Source organism: Mytilus californianus, unplaced genomic scaffold (genome assembly GCF_021869535.1).
Source record: "Mytilus californianus isolate M0D057914Y unplaced genomic scaffold, xbMytCali1.0.p SCAF_13, whole genome shotgun sequence".
Lineage (NCBI taxonomy): Eukaryota > Metazoa > Mollusca > Bivalvia > Mytilida > Mytilidae > Mytilus > Mytilus californianus.
This window is the reverse complement of record NW_026262615.1, coordinates 36,106,991-36,133,280: the sequence shown is the minus strand read 5'-3', so window position 1 is coordinate 36,133,280 and position 26,290 is coordinate 36,106,991. Positions and strand designations below refer to the sequence as shown.

General features: G+C 33.5%; 1 protein-coding gene across 1 annotated transcript in view; it reads right to left on the bottom strand.

Annotated features, from left to right (window-relative positions):
* Positions 1 to 19,045: 19,045 nt before the first annotated feature.
* The window catches only part of LOC127723927 (uncharacterized), a 31,293-nt gene continuing 24,048 nt past the window's right edge, over positions 19,046 to 26,290 (bottom strand). The window contains exon 4 of the mRNA XM_052230644.1: positions 19,046 to 19,219. Within this exon, the coding sequence (XP_052086604.1) occupies positions 19,046 to 19,219 (174 nt within the window). The remainder of the gene's footprint in view (positions 19,220 to 26,290) is intronic.

The following is a 26,290-nucleotide window of genomic DNA, read 5'->3' as shown; positions in this document are numbered from 1 at the left end:
CAGGTGTATAAAATTATGTTCTTTTGAATCCTAATTCTCCGACTGCGCTGTCCAAAAATGTCCATCTAGTTCCTGTGCTTGACATTCCACTAAATAATATATATTCACTCATTGGTTCACAAAGAAATTTAGCAAAGTATAAAATGAGGTGATTTTTGATTTTTTCAGACAAGCAACTATATATATTGAGACTAAACTTCATTCCTACTGGTGCTTGGAAGAAATTATCTACTGAATGTAAAGTTTTTCGTGGACATGTAACATCAGACACAACAACATAAGTTCGTTTAGAAAAAAATGATCGTGGCATTGGATTTGACAGCACTGTATGGTACAAAGTCAGCAACGATTTCGTCTTCTTGGAATAAGTACTGTCCTAAGTCAGTTGATTCTAGAAATTTACCAAGCACATTGATATCTATATATTCAGATAGTAAACATTGATTTACATTTCTCAACATGCTGTATTTATAATGTAATGTTTCTTTGTGTCCGTCATAAAAATGATAATCCTGAAAAAAAAAAGAATAATGAAAGGTAGTTTATAATCGGTGGGAATCAGCAAATGATAGCAGTTATATTAAGATATATAAAAATGAGAACTACAATGACACTGTATAAATGTTTAGTGTTTGAAGGGCTAATCTTTGTTTACTTCATCAGGAACGCCATTGTGATTCCCCAAAAAATGAAACCCAAGTATGAACAGTTCCCTAAAACGAGATAGCAGATATGTACAAAATTGAGACATAAACCCAACAGCAAAACAGGTGTACACACGTTGAAATGCCTCGCCTACTTTGCTGTCTTGACTATGACTTATTTTATGTTGAAAGTCTCTTTGGTCTGTGATTTACTAATGGTAGCATGAAAAAAAAAAAGATTTTGAACAGTGACCGAAGACTATACGTAAACTACACGAACGCCGTCAGATATATATGTACCAATTACGACACTTATATACTAGACAATTTACAGTCACATCAACTGAAACACTAGTCTAATTTTGAATATTTATCATGAAACTTGACTATGACCAATTATAAATGTAAATGAGTTCAATGTCATATCAACCTTTTCGGACAAGCATGTACACTTCACAATTATTCTAACTTTTGTTAATTTAATACATACTAATAATAATTCCGAAAATGATCTTATTGATATACGGTCAATGTAGATAAATATTTTTAGATGGGCAAGTACACCTTATATACAATGGTTATATATGCAAAGTACAGATAGCTTATTACTTGACTACGAAACTGATTTACGTTCACAAAACTATTAGGATGAGGGAAAGATTAAATGATTCCTGTTTGACTTATGTTTACAAAAATATTATTTTCCTGTCACTAATGTTGATTAATTATAAGTGTAGGGAAAGTGCCACACTCTCAGAGGATTAAAGAACCCTTGCCAAAACTCTTCAATATATCCATAGGTGGTCTAGTAATATGCAAATGCCTGCGCCTACTCAACATTTTTTCCCGATTGTCCGCCCTAATTTCGCTCGACCCAAATTGCAGATTCATTGTTAATTCTTCCTTAAATTTAGGGAATATTCGCAACTGGACGTTAAGAAAAGATTTGATAATAAATAATTACTTGGTGTCGCAATCGTGGTGTTATGCATCTATTTTTGAAGGTCTTGTATAGAAAAACGTGCAGTAAGGACCAATTTTAATACAAAAATTTATACCATAGCCTCTCAACTATTTGTTTCTATAATTTCTTTTTTTCTAAATGATGAATGAAGTAAAAATATTGATAATAGGACAGGGTTGATAAATTTAAATTCATCTTGAGTTAATTTTCGAAAAGTGTAGAATATGAGACGTGACGAGACCATAACTAAAAGTTACTTTAAAATAAATTCGAATCGTGTTGCAGTAATATCAGTTCAAAAACATATGTTATCAATTACAGTAGGAAGAAGATACCATGAGATACCTAAGGCACATTCAAATCTTATAACTTGAAGTAAAACGGACAATGCCATGCCAAAAAAAAAATACGACGTAAAGATAAACAATTCCACAAAACACTACATAGAAAATTAAAGACTGAGCAACACGAATCTAATTAGAACAAAAACCCGGGGGATACATGATCGAAAAAGTCTTGGAAAGTTACAATTAATAAATACAGCGGTTGTAGTGAAGATTGTGATTTAAAAATAGAACAGAGGACACTGTATCAAACATGAAAAGGAAAGGTTGAGACGACAACCAACATTTTGCTACACTTCATCTAAAATACGACTATAGTAAGGTGCTATGGAAAGGGTCACTTTCTGTAAGTGTATCCCTTTGGTTTTTATCAAAATACAAAGTATGACATAAATTCAGCTCAAATGTAACTACATATACATATTAGATCTGGGACTAATGACATCTATCTATAAGTCCAATATATAAATCTGAGAAAATAAGCTCTGTCCTTTATTTGGTGTCTTTATACAGCAGTAATAGATCATGCCTTAAGTTGAAGTCTTCTTTTCCTTTCCTGTAAATATATCATGCCTTGAGTAGAAGCCTTCTTTTCCTTTCCTGTAAATATATATGCCTTGAGTAGAAGTCTTCTTTTCCTTTCCTGTAAATGTATCATGCCTTGAATAGAAGTCATATTTTTCTTTCCTGTAAATATATTATGCCTTGGGTAGAAGTTCTTTTCCTTTTCTGTAAATAGATAAATATTTGATACAAAAGATTGCTACATGTACCAGACAGTGTGACGTTACGTTAATATTATAAGGAAGCTTCCATTTCATTTTTAGGGGAGGAAGGGGGGGCTGGGATGAAATTTGAAAAAAACGTCAGGACCGAATAGAGGGAAAAACAAAAAGAAAAAGGCAGGACAGTGATTACAATTAAAAAAAAATGCAGGACAACATTTTTCATCCCCCCCATTTTCCCCCCAATTAAAGTCAAATGGTAGCTCCCTTACGTATAAATAAGCCTGCTATATGTATATCGTTACAGGGTTAACTGCACTGAATGTCTCAATACTTTCTGTTATCGTCATTCTGACGTTGATATCTATAAAATGAGAAGATTGTACCTGCATAGGGCAATTTTGATATCATTTAGAAAGAGTACGAGCACCTTTCCAGACATTCTGATATCTGAGTATACAAAAAATTTTGAGGAGGTTTGCGCGAACTACAAGTTCAGTTTTAGAATATGTATCATGAGAATCATTATGTCAACACTGTGTTAATCGGGACAATTTCAAACTCGATATTTGATTTATAAAAATTAGGATAATACAAACATTTAAAAAAAAATGTGAAACGCTGTCTAATTAACAAAAGATGTAGTAACAGTCTATAAAGTAACTCTCTTACACTTGCAGTATATTTACATATTTGCCAATGTGCGTTTTTGTATTGGCAGCAGAAATGTCCTTAAAAACTAGTAAGTCTATTTCCTCATCAATTGACTACGCTTGAGAATTGGCAATAGTTAGGAATAGTTCACGCTCACGATTTTTTTACGACACTGTATGGTATGGGTAATATTCAAAAAATGTCGAATTTTGAAATTGCAAAATTGATTTAAAGTTACTTATTCAAACAACCCTCGTCATTAGCAAATCAAACCAAACAGTACTTATAGAACAACATATAAAAAGATGCAATCTTGATAATGTCATACAAGAATATATTGAAACATTTTTTGATAGGTGGTGCAATATTTTGTCTCTCCTGTTACCATGTTCAAAAGAAATTTCGGGTTATTTAGAAAGGTTTCGATAAAATTTTAAGCTTGTTTTTCGTAGCCAATAAAATGGTTTTCAAGAGTAAAAACTTCTAAATATATTCATTCTGTGAAATAATAGATTATTTGCCAATTTTCCATGTTGTACTGAAAAATGCCTCTAAAAATTGGTTTTCAAAGGTTATAAAAATAACCACCAGTAATGCAAGTCTAAGATAGCAATTCATTATGTTCAGCATTTGTTCTCTCTTTCAAATAAACCCAACATCAAGTAAATCCCTCGCACGTTGGTTTACTTTTGTCTTTATTTTATTGGTAACAGGAACGTACGTTAATGATATATCACTATATTAAGTTATATCCTGTTACCTTTTTGTCTATCCTGTTACCGATAGCAGTATTCCACCTGCAAATGCTAAATTGCGAAGATTAAGACGTTATAACCTTTAGATGAGTTCAAACAACGACACATTTCATTATGTGTGCAACTATATGTTATTATAAACTTTTTAAAGACGTTTCTGTTTACTATTGTCGATCCTGTTACTGTAACCATAGCAACAATAGTAACAGGATAGACATAACAGGATAGACAATTTTTTTCATTTTTGAATGCTGTTGTGAAATAACTACTCCCTTTGATGAAGTGATAATGTTTTTATGTTGTGATTTTGGTTTCCAACACGTTATTGCACTTTTTGCAAGTATAACATTGGTGTAATTAATCAATATGTTGGTAACAGCATAGACATGACAAAAAAGTACCCACTATTTTGTTCACTAAATGTCTTGAAATGTCTTTTCTCTACACTGTTATACAAGAAACGTGCTGTGTTAAATGTTTTAGTACTTTGCGCTTTTGAAATCAACACTGACTAGTTCAATATTCATGGAGAGAAAAATTTAACGGCTGATTTAAGTAGCGATTACAGGATGGACATGAACTTCATGAAAGGCTGATTGAATATAATTTGTAGATAAATTGTTACATATAGTAATTAAGAAGCTACGATTTTTCGTTAGAGTTATTATTTACGTTCTAAAAAAGTCCCTTTTGCAGATATCAAGGCGATCAGAAAATAGGAAAAAAATCATTTGAAATGTGTTAGTCGGACACTGTACACACATAAATTACGCAAAAATCGGACTTAAATATATTTTAATCTTATCAAAATAGATCTAAATCGTGTTTATTATAATATTAATGTTCTGACTCATAAATCCTACAAACTTTCATTTAAACACTAACAACTGCATTTGCCATTAGAAATAAAAATTTTAGCATGGGTGTACTGAAAATTTGACATTTTTTGAAAATGACCCGTATAATAGCGTTATAGAGTATAGAAGTTTTGGTGACGTTACAGTAGAAATTAAATAAGGTCACCGAATTTGTTTTTTCCGCTAAAAGTCAAACCTTAAGGAAATGAATTCTAAAAAAATAAACTAAATAAATGGGAATGGACACAGATGCTGCCCCCGCTTGCATATAATGTTATAAAGGGACACAACTCAAGAACTGTAAAAGTGACGCTACCCAAATTTGTACTTGCTCTGAGTTTTTTGGTAATTAGCATTGTGTATACGTTTCATAACATTTAGTTGAGGCAAACTTAAGTTGGACAATCGAAACAAAAAATCCAGCAATTTTTCCATTTGTAAAGGGCATAACTCTAGAACGGTAAAAAATGACGCCACCAAAGTTCAAACTTGATCTGTGTTTTGTAGTAATAAGCATTGTGTATAAGTTTCATAACATTTGGTTGAGGAAAACAAAAGTTAGAGAACGGAAACAAAAAAATAAGCATTTTTTCCATTTATAAAGGGGCATAACTCTAGAACGGCAAATGTGACGCCACCAAAATTCAAACTTGATCTGTGTTTTGTGGTAATAAGCATTGTGTATAAGTTTCATAACATTTGGTTGAGGGAAACTAATGTTAGAGAACGGAAACCAATTTTGGAACGTTCTTAAGGAAGTACAGACAGACAAGGATAAAAAACTTATTGCCCCCTCCGCTACGGCAGGGGAATACAATTTGAAAATAAATCTTTAGAATTCTGTTGCCGATGAAAAAAGCAATATCTAGAAGCAATGAATTATATTTAACATTTTCTATATACAGTGGACCGTGCAATTGTGGTCAAAAATCTAATTTGGCATTTAAATTAGAAAGATCAAATCATAGGGAACATGTGTACGAAGTTTCAAGTTGATTGGACTTCAACTTCATCAAAAACTACCTTGACCAACAACTTTAACCTGAAGCGGGACGGACTAACGGACGAACGAACAGACGAACAGACGCACAGACCAGGAAACATAATGTCCCTCTACTATCGTAGGTGGGGCATAACAATAACAAGAATAACTTTCAGTGGTGTCGTGGAAGCATGTTTGCATCGAGTGCAGGAGGTCATGGGATCGAAACCCGGCTTGGTCAAAACAAAAACTTTAAAAGTGACATTTGCTGCGACTACGCTGAGCACGCAGCATTAAGGAGTAAGAGAAAGGACTGGTCGGCTCGGCATTAGAATAAGGTGTCAGACTAGGGTGACATGTGAAGCGGCGGATTTTACCCGAATCCTCCTTATGGAGCTACTTTCATTGTTAATGAAAATGTTTTACATGTTCCACTCCAAACATTGCCTAATAAGGGCCCCGGTCCCCCCCTTTTTTCAAAATCCCGGATACGGATCTGATGTCTTCCTACGTACTGTTGCCTTGTGAGCGAGCAAGTTGTAAATCAACCCCAGCAAGTCGGTCTAGTACAAAGCAGGGTTTATTATGCATATCACATTAACATATGTTCCCGTCCAAAATAAAAATCAACTTTGCCGCTTGACTTTAAGCAGCAATCCATCGTCACCATCTTATACTAAATTGCACTAACACTCGTGTTCTATAATAGATACCTTATTAGCGTATCTTATAATTTGATCCTTTCTTCGTATTTTAATTATTGGTAAAATTTCTCATACATGTGTAAGACGATTTCTGTGAAAACACAGAAAAAATATAAGAATTATAAAGGTATTGAATTGCAGTGAAGAATGCAAAGATTTGATACTGATTACGCTCCTCTTTACTTCTTTATTTAAGCTTGCACACTTGGTATGTAATACTATTTATTATACTTCACGTGTGAAGTCGTCCATCTGTGTCAATATTGAGGAAAAGATCAAGGTATGAAGCAGTCCTTTTAGTATCAGTAGTATACTTAATTTCAAATTCGCTGGGATATATGAGATGTAAGTATTGGCTTAAATATGGGTTATTCAATGATAGGACATCATCAATATATCGGAAAGTAAAATTAAAGAATTTCGCAAGGTGCTTTTTCTTTTTGTCTTTTAGAAGGTTCTGAATGAATTCTGCTTCATACGAGTACAAAAACAAATCGGCCAGTAGGGGTGCACAATTAGTACCCATTGGAATACCGACTGTCTGTTGAAATATAAATCTTCCAAACTCAACAAATATATTGTCGATCAAAAAGTCCAATATTTTGATAATATCATCTTCAGTATATTTTCTGGTAGATTCAGTGTGGTTCTTCACAAAATATGAATTATTGTAACCCAAAACCATAAATTTGTATCTACGATTCCCATTCTTATAGAAAAAGCTCTGTTTAATGAGATGGTGAAGTCGATCTTTCAAATGAGCATGGAGAATATTGTTGCCAATATAATGGAATTCTACGCGACTGTCATACAAGTGAGAGGTTTAGCTAACTGTAAAACCCGGTTTAATACATCATTTTCTATATAAGGAAATGCCTGTACCAAGTCAGGAATATAATAGTTGTATTCCATAGGACTTTCCGTTTTGAATTTTCCTTGGAGTTCGGTATTTTTGCAATTATACTTTTTGCCACCTACCCAAGATTCAATTGCAAATATGTGGCACTTATTTTGTAAAGATTTGAAGTAAACTGTGATTACATGAGAATACATGTATTATGGTGTATACCGGAACAACAAGTTAAATCTTACCCTGAGTTAACAACTTGATACTCCAGGAAGTCAATATATCAGTTAAACTCTGGACACAAAACAGAAATGTTTCCTGAAGGTATCAAAAACAAACAGATAAGTGTAAAGTTTGCTGCCATTTCATTGGATAAACCAGTTTGATCCACCATATTTCTGTGTAGAGTGTTTATACAATGTACCATGGAAGGAACATAACTGTCACGACGGACATTTTTTGTCGTCGAAGATGATTTATTTCGGAGCACACGAGAACACCAAGGTTTTGGTGGAGTTCGTAAAGCTCATGATCAGTCTTTACTTTTTTTCTATGAATTATTTTTTAGACTAGTATTTGACGTTGTGCCTTTATTTCTTTTGTTGCTATGGTATTGTCGGTTTTTCTTTGACGTATGATTTATTTACTCCTGTACGTGGTAAGTCAAATTTTGATAATCTTTCCAGGTCGACCCACTCTGTACAAAATTCTTATTTTAATTTCAATTTGTTTTGGGCCTGAATATTTGAGAAATATTTGCCACTGAACATTAAGCAAACAAAAATCAACCAATCAACTTGATCAAACAAAACAAAGGAATCCATGCTATAAAATTAACCTAAAAATACAATTATTATGGTGTGTTTTAGCTTATTTTATGTTTGATCTCAATCCTCCCCGTTTTACCAGTTGAATAACAACAAGAAATATAGAAACTACACAAAAGAACCAACAATAGCATACCTCCTCCTTTCGACTATTTGTCAAAAAAATGAATAAGTGTTTGACTGCATGCCACTACAAACCAAAAACAAAAATATTATCGAAAGAGATCTTTAAATACTTTCATTTCATTTATAATATATTTGAGGATATTTGTTGAAGTTGAAATATATCATTTGAAATCTGTAATGTTTTAATTGCACCAACTTTCCGCGATAAGACTCCATGAATGAAACAGTTACAGAATAAAATGGTCATACTTAGACTTTGTTGGATAGTTGTCTCATTGGCAATCATGTCACATCTCCTTATTTTTGTCCCCCGCGAAACGCGTTGCGGGGGAAATGGAAATACCGGGCGTCCGTCCGCCTGTGCGTCCGTCCGTCCGGTCTTGTTAGCGCTCCCAGGTGTACAGTTCTTGTCAGATTTTTATGAAACTTATATCATAGGTTTTTATCAGCAATGTCTTGGACGAGTTCGAAAATCAGTGCCGATCAATTATTTTTGAAAGATTTATGCCCCTTGGAAATATTCATTTTATAGAAAATTGCATTGTGATCACTCTCATGTGTACAATTCTTGCCAGATTTTTATGAAATTTATATTTTAGGTTTATATCATCAATTTCTCAGACAAATTTGAAAATTGGTGCCGATCAATTATTTTTAAAAGAGTTATGTCCCTTGGGAACATAGATTATATGAAAATTGCGTTGTTAGCACACTCATGTGTACAATTCTTGCCAGAATATTATGAAACTTATATTATAGGTTTATATCATCAATGTCTTTGATACTTTCTAAAATAAGTTCTGGTCAAATATTTTTAACGAGTTATGTCCCTTTGAAAAGTTAATTATAACAGAAATCGCGATGCATTCGCTCTGAAGCCTTCATTTCTCTAAGATATTTATTGATTGTTTAAAAGAACAAAAAAAAAGAAGATTTTTTTAGTTTTGCCATTGGATAGATAAAATATGTGCAACGCGTGGGTCGTTTGAACTCTGGTCTTTTATTATATTAAGCTTACACAAACAAAACAAATAAACATAAAAAGTCAAACAAACAACTTAAACTTGCAGTGAGTAGAGAGTTTTTGCTCCGTGGTGAAGGCCTCATTGTGACTTTGAGATGAAGAACAACAATAAAAGCACTGTTCCTTTTCTTTTTGTGTGTTTTACTGTGCATGTACTGATTTTGTGTCATGGATGTATACCCCATATCCTTTCTTGTCTGTCAAACAAGAAAACAGACAAAATTAAATAAATTACTTGTCTACTGAAGAAAAAAATAGATCCATAAAAAAAGCATAAAACATACACATCTTTATGGACATAACGAAAAGTTAAAACGCAGTTGATTTAGAACTTAACCGCCTTTTAGTGTTTAAACATCACCACAAAAAGAAAATTTTTAACCTGGCAAATTGAACTGGCCTTTCATTTTGCCCAGGTATATGTATTTGCATAAACATACTGTAGAACTAATCAACATCGTAGAAATTACAATAATGCCGAAAAAAACACATTTTTTCTCTCTTTAATTAGCAATTAAACGGCAAGCTTTTTCACCGAATTCAGTATTTTGATCGGTTGGGTTCTGACACTTGGTTCGATAATTGTACTCAAATTGTTTTATGACGACAACGCCTAGTCTACCGCAAGAACCACGATTAAGATCAATCGTTTTGCCGTACAAAATTTAGATGACGTGTTAGGACACATACACGCTCGGATTGAATATGACATTAAATGGTAATGTTTGTGAAGAAAGTAACGTTCATAACAAATTAAAAGACCTCTTTCAATAGTTCTTTTGATCGGTAACCCATTTGCAAGGCAAAAGTCCTAAGCCTACTTAGTTTGAGGGTGTTGATGGGTGTTTACAGATTAGAAAATAAAGGGCAAAAAATATAAAGAATTGAGAAAAAATGGACAAAAAAAAGAATAGAGAATAATGAAGTGTTTAAATATAAAGAATAGAGAAGAATGGCATAAAAAATTAAAAGAATATAGAAATGAAGGAGCACCCATCCAGACCCTCTAATATGCACTTTGTCCCAGTAAAGTAAGAGTTTCTAGCCCTACAATACGATCAGACTACCGTAACATTTAAAAACTTATTTTCTGATTTATTTTTTAATTGTCTTACATGTCTTAAGCCGTGACAATGTATGAAATATTTTTAACACTAGACATTGAGAAAAAACACAAAACCAAGTGTATATATCTTATAAATGGTATTCATACGAAATGTAGAATTTCATATCGATAACGCACATGTTCATAACAATTTGAAATGAATCTTTTTTCGGAATTCTTCTATTGCATATTACTACCACATTAGGTATAGTGTCCGGCTGGGATCGTGTTTTTTCGAGTGATTTGATCGGGTTCATTCGAGTGTGATCACGTTTTTTCGAGTGAATAGTATCAAAAAAGTAAACAAACAGACTTCCTTTCTGGTAGGACGTCAAAAAAGATGCTAGAACCTTATATACAAGATCATAGAAGTTAAACTAGTATTTGTGATAAAAAGATATTATCAACCCTACATTATTTTGTTTTACACACGTTTAATTAAGCCTTACAATGCTTTATTTCAAAATATAGATTAACGCCATTTTTATACACATACCAATGCAAATGTCAAAAAGAAACGCATACATGGAATCTGTACATACTTAGATATACAGACACCTTAAAAAAATGTTTTTGCATTGAAAAGGGTAATTTGGATAGTAAATTCATTTTTACGTCCGTTTTTTTTTTCGAGTGTGTCCTTGTTTTATCAGTGAAATAAACAAAAATCCTATGGCTTAAAATGTAATATGTCAGTGCATTTACGTTTAAAAAACAATGAAACGGTTCAAATAAAGTACTTTTTAAACCACGAAATAATGCATTAAAACAAGTGTGACAATACTGTATTAACACGTACATTTCATAAAAGGTATCGTTCATTTGTATTTAAAAATCTTCATGTTATTGTTCCGAAATGGATTTCATACAGTAAATATTTCGTGATGTAAACAATCTTTATGTGATCTCAGACATTTTGGATTGAGATGTACGTACATATAGTATGTAATGCAGGTAAATATGTGTTTTTTTTTATATTTGTAACAGAAAATACAACCTAAATGTTTCATTTACTATTTGTTTTGATGGTAATACGTTTTATCGTTCAAGAAATGGATATCAAGAACAATGTGTAAATTCTCGAGGTGTACACATATTATATAGTATTACACATTTCAATTTTTCTTATTTTTTTCAAAACGATCGTATTAAATAAAGCTTACATATTATTTATTTTGTTGTTTATTAAATACATTGGATAAGTCCCCCGGGTTTATCATCATCTCAGTAGTCAGTACTTCGGTACTTACATGATTTTCTAAAATTGTTTACCTCCAAGGGGTACTGGTGAATAGAAAAATGGTCACTTAGGTCCTCTTCAGACCGGCTGTAAAACCCTTGCAAAAGTGCTGTCTCGTTTGGCTGTACGGGATGTTCAAGTACACAGCCACATTCGCGGTCAGAATTGGGCGTGTAGAGAGAGTGTCACGCCCACTGCATGTTAATGGATCCGTAGGTGGCATGTTGCAAGCCAAATTTCTGTCAATATCCAATATATCCTCATTTTCAGTGATGGTCTAAATTTCCCAGCCTTCATCCCGAACTTCTATAACAGGGGTTTCGGGCGACCCTGCTATAACAAATGTTCTGGGGAGTAGCTCACAGTAAATAAAACATCAATTCGGATACCAAATATTATATCAATTCAATTTCAAATACAGCCACAATTATTGTTAAACACAGTGTAAATCATACATGTAAATACACGACAAAGTCCAGTATAAATGTTTTGTTCACTACGTGTTTCTGTATACGTATACATTCAACGTCTGTGCCTTAGTCTGTCTGGTTCCTAACTAAAGTTCATACTTAATCTTATTTGAACTATCTACTAGATGTAATATTACATCATTAGCTATAAACCAACAAAATGCAAAAGCACCCTGAGTGTTAAGATAATAAATTGTTCGTTAAAGTATTTAGACAATGGACTATGGCATGTTATTGGTTGCAAAAATTTGATATGTTTTATTAAAATGCAATATTTTTTATTTAATTGATATATTTCTTCATTTAAATGCAATATTTTTTTATTTGAATGGTATATTTTTTCATTTAAATGGTATATTTTTTCATTTAAATGCAATATTTTTTATTCAAATGGTATAATTTGTCATTCAAATGCAATATTTTTTATTCAATTGGTATAACTTGTCATGTTAATGCAATATTTTTTATTCAATTGGTATAGTAGTTTTTTATTTATATGCAATAATTGCATTATGGGAAATTCTTTGACGTCATAAGGTCAAATTTGCAACAACGTTTGTGATTGGTCGGTAATTGTTTGGATTTCTCCCCTTTCTTTCTAAACATAAGTGACCAAGAATTAAAAAACGCGTCAGAATATCGCCCCTCAAACTAAATCTGGCGTTCGTGCGAGTCCTGCACTGGCTGTTAAAATCTTCTGGTCCTAACTATTATTTCTATTGCAAAATTTCGATGGTCAAAACGTTCGGACCACAACTTTTCAAAAACTTTCATTGTATAAGGATCTATATGCAAGTATATCGTTTTTTTAAATAGATTAGAAGGCACCGTTGGTTTTCCCGTTTGAATGGTTTTACACAAGTCATTGTTGGGGGCCCTTTATAGCTTGCTGTTCGGTGTGAGCCAAGGCTCCGTGTTGAAACCCGTACTTTGACCTATAATGATTTACAAATTATGACTTGGATGGCGAGTTGTCTCATTTCCCCATTCTATTGATTTCTTGTTGGTTATCATCTTTTTTGGGAGATTTCCCCATTCTATTGACTTCTTGTTGGTTATCGTCTTTTTGGGGAAATTTCCCCATTCTATTGATTTCTTGTTGGTTATCATCTTTTTGGGGAGATTTCCCCATTCTATTGACTTCTTGTTGGTTATCGTCTTTTTTGGGGAAATTTTACCATTCTATTGATTTCTTTTTAGTTTTCATCATTTTGGGGAGATTTTATCATTCTATTGATTTCTTTTTCGTTAACATCGTTTTAGGGAAATTTCCCCATTCTATTGATTTGTTGTTGGTCATCATCTTTTTGGGGAAATTTCCCAAATTATTGATATCTGATTGGTTATCAACTTTATGGGGAAATTTCCCCAATACTTGTTAACAAATAATTTCTACGTTTCTTGTATATGTAAAAGTAAAACGTGTTTATTTCTTGAGATTGTTCTCCAAGTTTTGTTGTGTAGTGTTATTTGATACCATCATCAAATATATTTGTTACAATCATGCCAGTTAAATGTTTGTTGGAACATTTTGTTCACAAAAATAGAAAACATTGAAAAAAGAGAATAAAATAGATTCTAATTTGATGAAGGTTGGGAAATTTAGAATGACACTGGAATATGGGTATTTTTTATAGGAATAAAATTCAGCCTTGCATCTGGCAACCTGTACGGATTCCCCAAAGAATAGTTCTTAAATTGTGGTAAGGTTTTTTTTATCTTGCATGTTCACATCCATACCGGAAACTCAACGTTTAAGTAGTTCAATCAAACCACCGATTGCATATTTCAGGTAGGATTTACTTAAATAACCACCTTAGATGACGAAACAAGTGTAGTGTAGTGACTAGGGCAGTGAAAGTCTCCAAAGAATACACTGGTAAAGGTATCGCTGGAATAATGTTACAGTGGATAGACAAAGAGGGGCCTCTTTACAGACCTGAAGTCGTATATCATTAATCTGCTGGAAGTAGAATACACTCACCGTTACTTCAAAAGATCGAGAAAGGAACTCACAACAAACTCTTAGAACTGATATGTATATGTAGTTACTTCTAAGCTGCATTTATGTCATACTTTGTATATTTGCTGTAAATGTTGAACAGTTGAAATTAAAACCAAATTCTGCAAGATTATAAACTCACTTCAAATGTGTCAATTTTTTTCATGGTCTCCCATAGAGTGTATTTTTTTCAAACGGGCTGGGAAATTCACCAGATTAAATTGATTGATTGATTGATTTGTTGGTGTTTAACGCCACTTTCAACACTATTGTGCTATTTCGTGGCGGTCATTTTTTATTGATGGGGGAAGCCGGATTGTCCGAAGAAAAACCACGAACCTTCGATAGGAAATTAATTTCAATTACTCAGTGGAAGTTTGCTCAAAGCTTATAACAACTAGTACTGAAATAAATCTTGTTCTCCCAGACTGAAGTATCAATCAGTACACAACGCGCGGCAAAGGATTTATTAAAAAAGAAAACAGTCTGAATAACGTCTGGTTTACGTTTTATATAGATATAAGAAGATGTGGTATGAGTGCCAATGAGACAACTCGCCATCCAAATATTAATATTATCAGATTAATGATATACGACTTCAGGTCTGTAAAGAGGCCCCTCTTTGTCTATCCACTGTAATATTATCTCAATAGAATGGGGAAATCTCCCCAAAAAGATGAAAACCAACAAGAAGTCAATAGAATGGGGAAATTTCCCCAAAAAGATGATAACGAAAACGAAATCAGTAAAATGGGGAAATTTCCCTACAAAGTTGATAACCAAAAAGAAATCAAAAGTCTGGGGAAATTTCCCCAAAAAGATGATAACGAAAACGAAATCACTAAAATTTCATAACCAAAAATAAATCAATAGACTGGGGAAATTTCCCAGAAAAGATGGGAACGATACCGAAATCAATAGAATGGGGAAATTTCCTTACACAGTTGATAACCAAAAAAAATATTTAGACTGGAGAAATTTCTTCACAAAGATTTTAACCAAATAGTTATCTATAGACTGGGGAAATATTCCCACAGAGATGATAACCAAAATAAGTTCACAGGCTTGAAGAAAATACTCATGCCTTGCACAATGATTGCACATTCCGTTGTATACAACAGCGAGAAATATGTCGTCTAACAAATACTGTAAGAATAAAAAAGAGTCACTGTGGTGAAACATTTTCAGCAGCAGATAACACAATTGAAAGGAATCATTGGCTGGGGAAACATTCACACTGATAAATTAAGCAACAAACATCAGAGATAGAGATGATACAGTATAGTAAATGGGCTAATTTCCTCACAAACTCTTGTTTAACTGTAATCATGTATATCGGGGCCTTAAATAGGCGACTAAACAGTATGGTTTTTCTCATGTTGAAGGCCGTAAGGTTGCCGTTAATTGTTAAAAACCACTTAAAATTATCTTTGAGGAATAGTTGTCTAATTGACAATCATACCCGATCCCCTTATTTATGAATAGCTATAAATTAACTCGTATGTTTTAATCTGTCGGGGCCTCGGTGGCTAAGTGCTCCAAGTAGTCCAACTACTGTATCACTAGCCAGTCAACGCTGAGATTATGAATTCGAATTCCGCTCGTGCAAGGTGCGCTCGACTCCAATCTTAATTGACTAGGCCCATGATTGTCAGTTTTCCTATCGAAGGTTCGTGGTTTTTCTTCGGACAATCCGGCTTCCCCCATCAATAAAAAATGACCGCCACGAAATAGCACAATAGTGTTGAAAGTGGCGTTAAACATCAACAAATCAATCAATCAATCAATTTAATCTGGTGAATTTCCCAGCCCGTTTCAATCAATCAATTTAATCTGGTGAATTTCCCAGCCCGTTTCAATCAATCAATTTAATCTGGTGAATTTCCCAGCCCGTTTGAAAAAAATACACTCTATGGGAGACCATGAAAAAAATTGACACATTTGAAGTGAGTTTATAATCTTGCAGAATTTGGTTTTAATTTCAACTGTTCAACATTTACAGCAAATATACAAAGTATATATAATTGTTAAAAACCACTTAAAATTATCTCTGAGGAATAGTTGTCTCATTGACAATCATACCCGATCCCCTTATTTATGAATAGCTATAAATTAACTCGTATGTTTTAATCTGTCGGGGCCTCGGTGGCCAAGTGCTCCAAGTAGTCCAACTACTGTATCACTAGCCAGTCAACGCTGAGATTATGAATTCGAATTCCGCTCGTGCAAGGTGCGCTCGACTCCAATATTAATTGACTAGGCCCATGAAAATAGATTTTAAAGTGTGAACAATTCAAACGAAAAAACTAGGCTCCTGACCTGGGACAGGCAAATAAAGAATATGGTAGGGTTGATATAAAAACGAAGATGTGGTATGATTGCAAATGAGACAACTCTCCACAAGAGACCATATTACACAGAAATCAACAGCTATAAGTCACCGTACGGCCTTCGACAATAAGCAAAGCCTACACCGCATGGTCAGCTATAAAAGGCCCCGAAATCCTAAATGTAAAACAATTTAAACGAGAAAACTAACGGCCAAATTAATGGGGAAATTTCCCCAAAAAGATGATAACCAACAAGAAGTCAATAGAATGAAGGTGGTTATTTAAGTAAATCCTACCTGAAATATGCAATCGGTGGTTTGATTGAACTACTTAAACGTTGAGTTTCCGGTACGGATGTGAACATGCATGATAAAAAAAACCTTACCACAATTTATGAACTATTCTTTGGGGAATCCGTACAGGTTGCCAGATGCAAGGCTGAATTTTATTCCTATAAAAAATACCCATATTCCAGGGTCATTCTAAATTTCCCAACCTTCATCTCGTTCGACCACCTATTGCAGGATTTACCTATCGTATTAATTGTAAACTTGAATTATCCTGATTGAAATATTTGCCACTGGACGTTATTAAACCAATCAATCATTCTTTTTTCTATTATGGTGCAATAATCGTGCACACATTTCAATATGCATACCAGATGAGGAAATGGTATAAATAAATAAACTCGAACAGTAAAGCAAACCAATAACACAAAAGTCATCAAGTAGTAAAAACACATGCAGATATAGAAATTAGAAGATGTGGTATGATTGCCAATGAGACAGTCACATACTGAATGTGGCGGGGTTACGCTAGTTTGAAGGCGCCAACCCTCCCCTTACCTGGGACATTGATGTAATAGAACAACAAATGAACAAACTATAAAAATCAGTTGAAAAGGGCTTTACTCATCAGATCGATTCAAAGCAGAAATACATTTAACAAAAAAATAGACCGGAAGTGGCATGTACATTTTAAAGAAAACGAAACAAAAATGCATAGAAAAAATTGAGAAAATGTTAAAAAGATTGACGGGCGGGAATTTCGACTGCAACTTGAAAAGATAGGTATTTTGGACTGGGGGCTAACTCGTCCAAAGTATTAATAAGTGGTGAATAAATAAATCAGAGACTTCCAAACATGTCAATGATCCGCCACTAAAAACAAATTAAAAAAACCGAAAAAAAATCTGGCTTACAATCAGTACATTTTTGGGGGAAAATTTACCTTCTCATGTTTTCAATAGACGACAAAATGATCGGAAAACAGAAAAATTTTGCCCTAAGTTGCACCGATTAGATGTTTTACTTTACTTCTTTTGGTTGCTCTTGCTTGACTGAGTACCAGGACGTTCGACTGCAGAGTAGGTAACCTGTTGAAAAAATGTTTAATCCGGAGTGAAAAGTCGGTAATATGAAAATAGTCGGTGCCTTTATGTCCAATCATTGTTCATTTGCCATTTTATCATGTTTACTGGTATTCGCATTTGTAAACTTAGTTTTGGATTTTTAAATATTTTGGCCTCATGCATTCATTGAAGAGACATTAATTGTAGAAATGCGCATTTGGTGCAGAAAATTGGTACCGTTAATGTTATTACAGTTTCAAATGTCCAAATTAAGCTAAGCATCATTAACAGTTTGTTACAAATATGCATCGGTAGATGTTTAAAGAAGTTCGCTACTCCTTGTTTTTGACCTTTGTCAGATAACCGGAATCCTCTAGTTTTATCAATGTATTACCAATAAAAAATTTGCCTGATAACCCCTACTTTTTCTTTCATAATATTTATAACATATAGTCTAAAAGCCATTTTTCAAAATCTTTTAAAATCCTTTTTTTCCTTTTTTTTTTTAGATAAAAAAGATGGCCGTGTTAAATGTATGAAAAAAATAGAGAGAATCATTTCCCCCAAAATTTTCAATTGATTATATTTCAAAAACTCGGACAGGGACCTATCATTTTTCTGCTTTTCAAATTCCTTTATATATAAACTATCAATTTATTACAGTTTTTTTTTAAAAAGCTTGTTATTTTGAAACAGAGAAGCGAACATCCTAAAGGACGAAGTCTAATGTTAAATGATACTGTTTTTATTGTAACGTTCCCCCCCCCCCCCCTTTTCTTATATACTTATATTAGAAAAAAAAGATGTGGTATGATAAAACATCTGTATAACATATAGTCTCTATAATGTAGAAGTTAGCCATTGGTTATTGTTCTGCCTTCATCAATAATCAAAACCCATACAGCATAGCAAGCTATAAAAGGTCCAGACGTGACAAATTAAAAAAAGAAAATTAATGGCATGATTAACGTACAAAGCAATAAACGAAAAAACAAATAAGATATACAACAATAAACAACAACAACTTCATAAATTACAGACTCCAGACTTGGGACAGGCGCATACAGAATGTAAGCTCAGTAACACGGGTTATGTCATCTCGGTTGAAACTGATTATTACAAATCTGAGTATCCGTTGAAATGAATAAGTGATTGTCAAATACAAGCGTTAGAATGACAGATTTTTCTTGAACATTTTTTATTCTTCCTTTGGTTTCTTTTGCCTTTAATTGTCCTTTTGGTGGCTCCTTATACTGTTTATCATGTAGCTACAATGTAATTTAAGGAAGTTATTAGGGAAATCAGCAAAAATTGTGATTTAAAGACAGCTGTATTGTGTATTGGCTTGGTCTACGTAAAACGTATCTGTAGGTTTTAGTTTTGCAAAATAAGTTTACCTATCACCGAAATAGTAAAACTAAAATTGACGTTGACTGAGCTTCAGAGTGTACGTATGCGACAACGTTTTTACAACATTGGCGTTTATATCTAAAACTTGAGAGTTATCAATCCGAAAATGACATATGAGTAAAAGGAGTAGGTCCATTAAGACCCCTTTTTGGCCCCAAAATATAGCAGTTTTACAAAATTGTTAAAATGTAAACTTTAAGTTATTTATTGGTAAGAAGAATGCTTCTGCTACATAAATATGGGCTGTTTTTGACAATACAATGCACATATATCGGGTACTAGCATCCTTTAGTCAGGCTAAATTACTGAAATCTTCACAATTTTAGTATTTTAGTTAAATTTTAGACGGTTTCCGTCTAAAATGAAAGTGGCCGCATTTGTGTTCATTCTTAATATTGAAATGTAAGTTGTATTTGATGATAATACATAACATATATAAAGGTTGAGGATGAACACGGATGCGGCCACTTACATTTTTGACAAAAACCATCTGAAAAGTGACATTTTTGGCATATTTGATATATTTTTCATATTTAAGTTTGAATCGGAGCGTTTTAATGATTAAATCAGTTAAAATCTTTCACATAAACTAATAGAATCAACTGAAATAGACACTTTAGTGTTCAAAAAGTGTCCAAAATCCTTCGTTATATGAACCTGAAATTTGAGGCCAAAATCGGCCCTTACCGGACCTACTCCTTTCGACTTTGATTAGATTTCAATGTTGAATTCCGTCAAAAATATCACATATATAAGAAGATGTGGTATAAGGGGCAAATGAGACAACTCTTCATCCAAGTCACAATGTGTAAAAAAGTAATCAATTATAGGTCAAAGTAAAACCTTCAATACGGAGCCTTGGCTCATACCGAACAGTAAGCTATAAAGGGCCTCGAACCGCAGACTGCTTTAATGATTATCTTTTGCTTGTTTGCATTTAGATTCTGAACACAGCGATTATTGTCAAAAAATTCTACTCCAACCTAGAGTGAAATCCCTAATGCAAAGTTGCTTCCATGAAAATAAGACTTAATATAATTTTGGTGTGGTGCTTCCGAAGATCTTTTCTGGATTTCCTTCAACAGGAAGGCTTAACCAGTAAAACATAAAAGCAAAGATGTATATAATAGAAAAACGAAGGATATGGGGTATCTATCCATGACACAAAAACAGTACCTGCACAGCAAACAGCACACAAAAAGCAAAAAACAGCGATTTATTGCTGTTCTTCATTTCATAGTCACAGTGAGCCACTGCAAGTTTAAGACGGCCCCTAGCACTGGGGATAGCATAAAAGTATTTAGAATATATATTGGTAATTTAGATATCAAATGTAAAATGAATGACTGGTGATCCTTGTAGAAAACATAAGAACATACACCTCTAGCACGGGGAAACTCCACACAGCACGAGAGACAAACTCCGTTAATATAATATGCATACTTGAATACTAGAGGGCTTTATGCTAAAAAGGGAAAAAAAGAAAAGCAAATACCACCTAAGGTCAACATTGCCTAAGTGACTTGAAACCTCAGTAAAAACATTTTAAAACAGAGATTTTGAGAAAGATATGTCATAAATAATCCAAGCTGCAAGCACCGACTAATGTTTTAATGATACCCTTGGGGACGAATAGCATTCGACTAACGGAGGCAGAAGTACCAGTAAATTAAAATATCATTGTGATTTTTGTCTAATATAAAAGGCTCCGTTTACAACTTTAATTTTTAGAAATATATATCGTTAAATATGAGACCCTATAAATTTTTACCTAGTAGTTCAGCTTTATCTGACACAGATAAACCAGACAACATGCAACTTTAATAAATGCAAGAATAAATTTGATTTATTATAAAGTTTGATGGATGGATGAATTGTTGTTTGACTGATTAACTGCAATAGCTGTAGATTGCAAAAAAAAAAAAAAAACAATTAATTTCATCATAGGCAACAATAGTAGCCCTTTTCGAGATACAGACTTTAGAAGGTTTGATTTCATGAATGAAACCTTGCTAGAATTTAAGAAAAATTAATAGGACAGTATTTTGTAGTAAAAAAAGATATGTTCTCGTTGCTTTTCTTAACGTACTTTGTACTTATCTCCCTTGCCTATCAATTTTGCACTCAAACATACGTGTCTTATCACAGCGTAGAAAAGACTTCTCAGTTCTGTTAGGGCTAAGGAAAATATTGTTTTACCTGTTGTATAACGCAGAGTTACGAAAGCGGGGTTATTGTCATGGTGTAGTTTTTATTTTTAAGTCGTTATAACGACTTATCTAGCTTGTTATAACGACTTAGCTTACTTTACTCGTTATAACGACTTAGCTTACTTTACTCGTTATAACGACTTACCATACTTTACTCGTTATAACGACTTAGCTTACTTTACTCGTTATAACGACTTATTAGCCAAGTCGTTATAACGACTTATTAGCCAAGTCGTTATAACGACTTTAAAAAAACTACATCCTGACACTAACCGGCTTCCGTACAGAGTGCACGAAGTGTCTAGTAATAAAATACCAGCTGCACACATCGACCAATCAATATTAGCCATACTCTTAATTCTGAATGTCATGTTATCTTATCTTCATAAAATGGCTGCGCCTATAACATTTAGTGGTTGATTGAAACCCGTACGTACCTTGTTCAGCAATTAATATTAAAAGTATATTCAGGACAATAACATGCATAATATTTCCATTCGTTCAGTTGGTTGATATTGTCGAAAGTTCGGTATTTTTTATTAATACCTTTATGTGCATGTAAAATGTAATGAGATAAAGATCTATGCTGGTTTGTACTAGACAGACATGGTAAGATAACATCCCACAAGAAAACATATTACTGTACTCAGAAATATGTTAATATATATATATATACATGTATATAGCGATGGACATAGTGCAGGCGGTGTTGTCTCGATATCCCAAAAGCATGAGTGCGAATCCCGGCGAGGGAAAAACAAAAATTTGTTTCCGCAAATTTGCAGATTTAACATTGTTGTGCTGATATTTAGAGTAGTTAATGAATATAAAATGTGTTTTCAGCCGTGTGTCACCTTCACTGGTGACCAAATGGATGGATGTGTCGTAGAGTTGTCACTTGTTTAGACGTACTTATCAAAATAATTATTTCTGTTACTTTATCATATGATCCATTACGATAGATATTGAGCTAATCTGCAATCAATCCCATCTTCATGCCTAATATATCATGTACTGTGTTACAACTCTAGATTCTACTGACCAGGATAGGTAACACAAGGCCACCGAAAGCTGAATTATTAGTTTAGTCTAGGTGGCCGAGTGGTCTAGAGCGATGGACACAGAGCAGGCGGTGTTATCTCGATATCCCAAAAGCATGAGTTCGAATCCCGGCGAGGGAAGAACAAAAATTGGCTTCCGCAAAATTGCAGATTTAACATTGTTGTGCTAATATTTAGAGCAGTTATGAATAAAAAAAAATGTGATTTCAGCCGTGTATCACTTTCACTAGTGATCCAATGGATAGATCTGTCGTAGAGTTGTCACTTGTTTAGACGTACTTATACATAGATATATATATATGTTGGATTTGCAAATTTGCCTTAGCAAAATTTTCTCTCCTCAGTTGGTACGAACCTTTGCTTCTATGACATTGTGGCAACTTGCACTGTGTATAACGCCATAGACCCAACGCCCAAGACTACTCGACCAACCAGGCTTGTACATTAAGAGGAGATAATAGCAAACATGATAAATATCATACGGTACAACATTCCACATCAACCATCAACAATTCGCTCTTCCGAAAAGTGGACATACAAAAACTAACAACAACAAAAAAACCCATGGACCAGATAGACTGACTTCGTACAGGCACAAACTGTTTAATGGTTCAACCCAGTTTTACGTGTGCGGTGCTGTGCAGAAACCACCCCTTTTCTTTTCTAGACTATTTGTCTTAAAACTAAAACACACAATAAAAAACATACAAATTGCGACTATTAAAATGATGACCACAAAATAGACTATTTTCATATTACCGACTTTTGACTCCGGATTATAATTTTTCGACAGGTTACCTACTCTGCAGTGTTTTATACGTAAAAAATATTTTATTTTACTTCTTTTCGTTGCTCTTATTTGACCGAATACCAGATGTCCTACCACAGAGTAGGTAATCTGTCGAAAAATTATATAATCCGGAGTCAAAAGTCTGTAATATGAAAATGGCCTATTGAACAAGGAAATAAACAAGAGGCACATCTATGCCTGTATTGCTCACCTTTTAGAAACTTGCTGCTAATTAGGACCTTTATATGCATATACCTGTTATTCTTTGCGTAGCTGATCATTTCTGATTTATGCGTTTAATCTAGCTCTTGTAGTGTTTGAGACAGAAGCCAAACTGCATAAAACAGTAAAAATCAACAGTTCAGGGGCAATAACTCCAAAACAGATTGTCAAATTTTCAGAAAGTTTCAGAGTATATATATCTTGTCATGCTGATCAGTTTTGCATTTGCATTTTTAACCTTGGCTAGCTCCTATGGGTCTTCGAGATGACAGCAAATAATTTGAAAAAGTGCATATTTCCGGGCAGAATAACTCTAAAAAAAAGAAAACAGATTTTTCAAGGTACATAGATCTTGTTGTGTTGATCATTTTTTTTCAATTTATAATTTAAACTACTTTTAAGATTAAAGCAATAAAAAACTGGGAAAATTGGAAAATAACGGTTTTTCCGGGGCAGTTTCTCAAAACAATTATTTGGGATTTTCTCCAGTTTAAGCATTGATTTATTATGTCATTCAAACCATCATTGCAATTTACCCTTTCAACCTAGATCTTACAGTTATTATATAGCATAACAGTCCAAAAACTGTGATAATTGGTAAATACTACATACATTTCGGGGCAATAACTCATTTAGGAGCTCGGATTTTTCTAAAACTTTTCAGATAGATGGAACTTGCCATGTGAATAATTTTTGAATTTTTCAGTTTAACTTGGCTACGAAAGTTTTCGAAACAATAGCAAAGAACTGCCAACATATCAAATTATCAACATTGTAGGGCCAATAACACCAAAACATGTAAATAGATTGTTCATAAATGTTCAGGGTAGATAATACATGTAGCTTGTTGTGCCATTTTCCCCAGTTAGTTTTCTGTTATTCCTATATTTTTCGAGATATCAATCAAACTACAATTTTACCCCTATGTTCAATTCTTGGCCACGGTGGCCATGTTGTTAAATCAACCTGGACGAAAATCACAAATTTCATAGTGGATAAAGTGGATGAAACAGACAAACTTTGATGTCAGTCCATTGAACAGTTTCGGGACGGAAGAGTTTTAAAGAAAAAATCCGGAAAAAAGATCTAGACGGAGGGATGACGGACGCATAGGGATGGCAGAAGCTGACATTGCCTTTGTCAACTTGATTGAAAAGCAGGGTCATTATATGCTCGCTACTACAGGAAGCTTACATTGTGTGACGATATGGGCCTCATCTTTTAAGTTTAGTTTTTGGTTTGGGAACTAGCTCATAAAAACACGTCTTACATGAACGACATTTATTATCAGAGAGAGAGTAAACAAAATGGCGTTTCTGGACATATGTGTAAAAATAAATGTCTATGTATGTATGGAAAAATTGTGTTATAAAGTGAATATTTGTTCGTATAAGTCACTGATCTTAATGATCTCATAATTCATCAAATTTTTCCTGGTCACATTGACGAATAACAACCACGTGTCCAGTACTCGTGTATTCAGAAATAAAATTTATTGTGTCTTGAAACCTTCACAGATATTTCTCAAAATTTTGTACATTTCTTCTTAAAAGCTTTATAAGGTCTCTCCACCATGTGACGATATGGGCTTCGTCATTTAACTTAAAGTTTTGGTTTGGGAACTAGCTCATAAAACCCACACGTCTTAAATGAACGACATTTATTATCAGAGAGAGAGTAAACAAAAAAGGCGTTTTCAGACATCACTTGTACAATTCTGTATAAACATATGAAACTGAATTACACATATAAAATATATATATATATGTCTAAATTCATATATAGAACAATTCCTCTCTGTCAAATTGATTGGAAAGCAGAATCAAGTTATGTGCTCGTTACTACAGGAAACGTATGAAGGTAGCCATATATGATGATTTGATACTGCTGCTCATGAAAAACTTATATAAATAGAAGCTACACAAAAAGGTGTATCCGATTACCTTTTTTTATTACAGTTTGTTTTTTATTCTTCTTTTGCCACTTACTACACCTGTTCCATAAGATCCCGTTCTTTTAAATCCAAGTTCTTTGACGGCGTTGTCAAAAAACGTCCAACTAGTTCCTTTGCTTGACATACCATGAAGTACTATATATTCACTCATTGACCGACACAGAAACTTAGCAAAGTGTAAAATGAGGTGCTCTTTGATATTATCAGACAAACAGCCATAAACGTTGAAAATAAGAACCATTCCCATTGGTGCTTGAAAGCAATTACTTATTGAAAGTAAAGTTCTTTGTGGACAACCTAAATCAGACACCACAACCGCAGTTCGTTTTGAAACGATCAGATGAGCATTAGATTTGATAGCCCTGTATGGTACGTAGTCAGCAACTATTTCATCATCAGGGAATAAGTACTGCTTATGGTCAGCCGATGCTAACACTTGACCAAGCAGATTGACATCAATATATTCAGCTTTTAAAGATTGATTTTCATTCTCTATGACATTGTACTTTATCTCTAGGGTTCTTTTACGCGTGTCGTAAACTAGAAAATCCTGTTGAAAAGAATAGATATGTTTAAATCATTTATAGCATATAATTATTTAACATTCCCATTTCATCAAGCGAGAAATTATTAAATAAACTGTTGACACAGAGATATGTCTCGCCTATCGATATAAAATTCAGACAAAAACC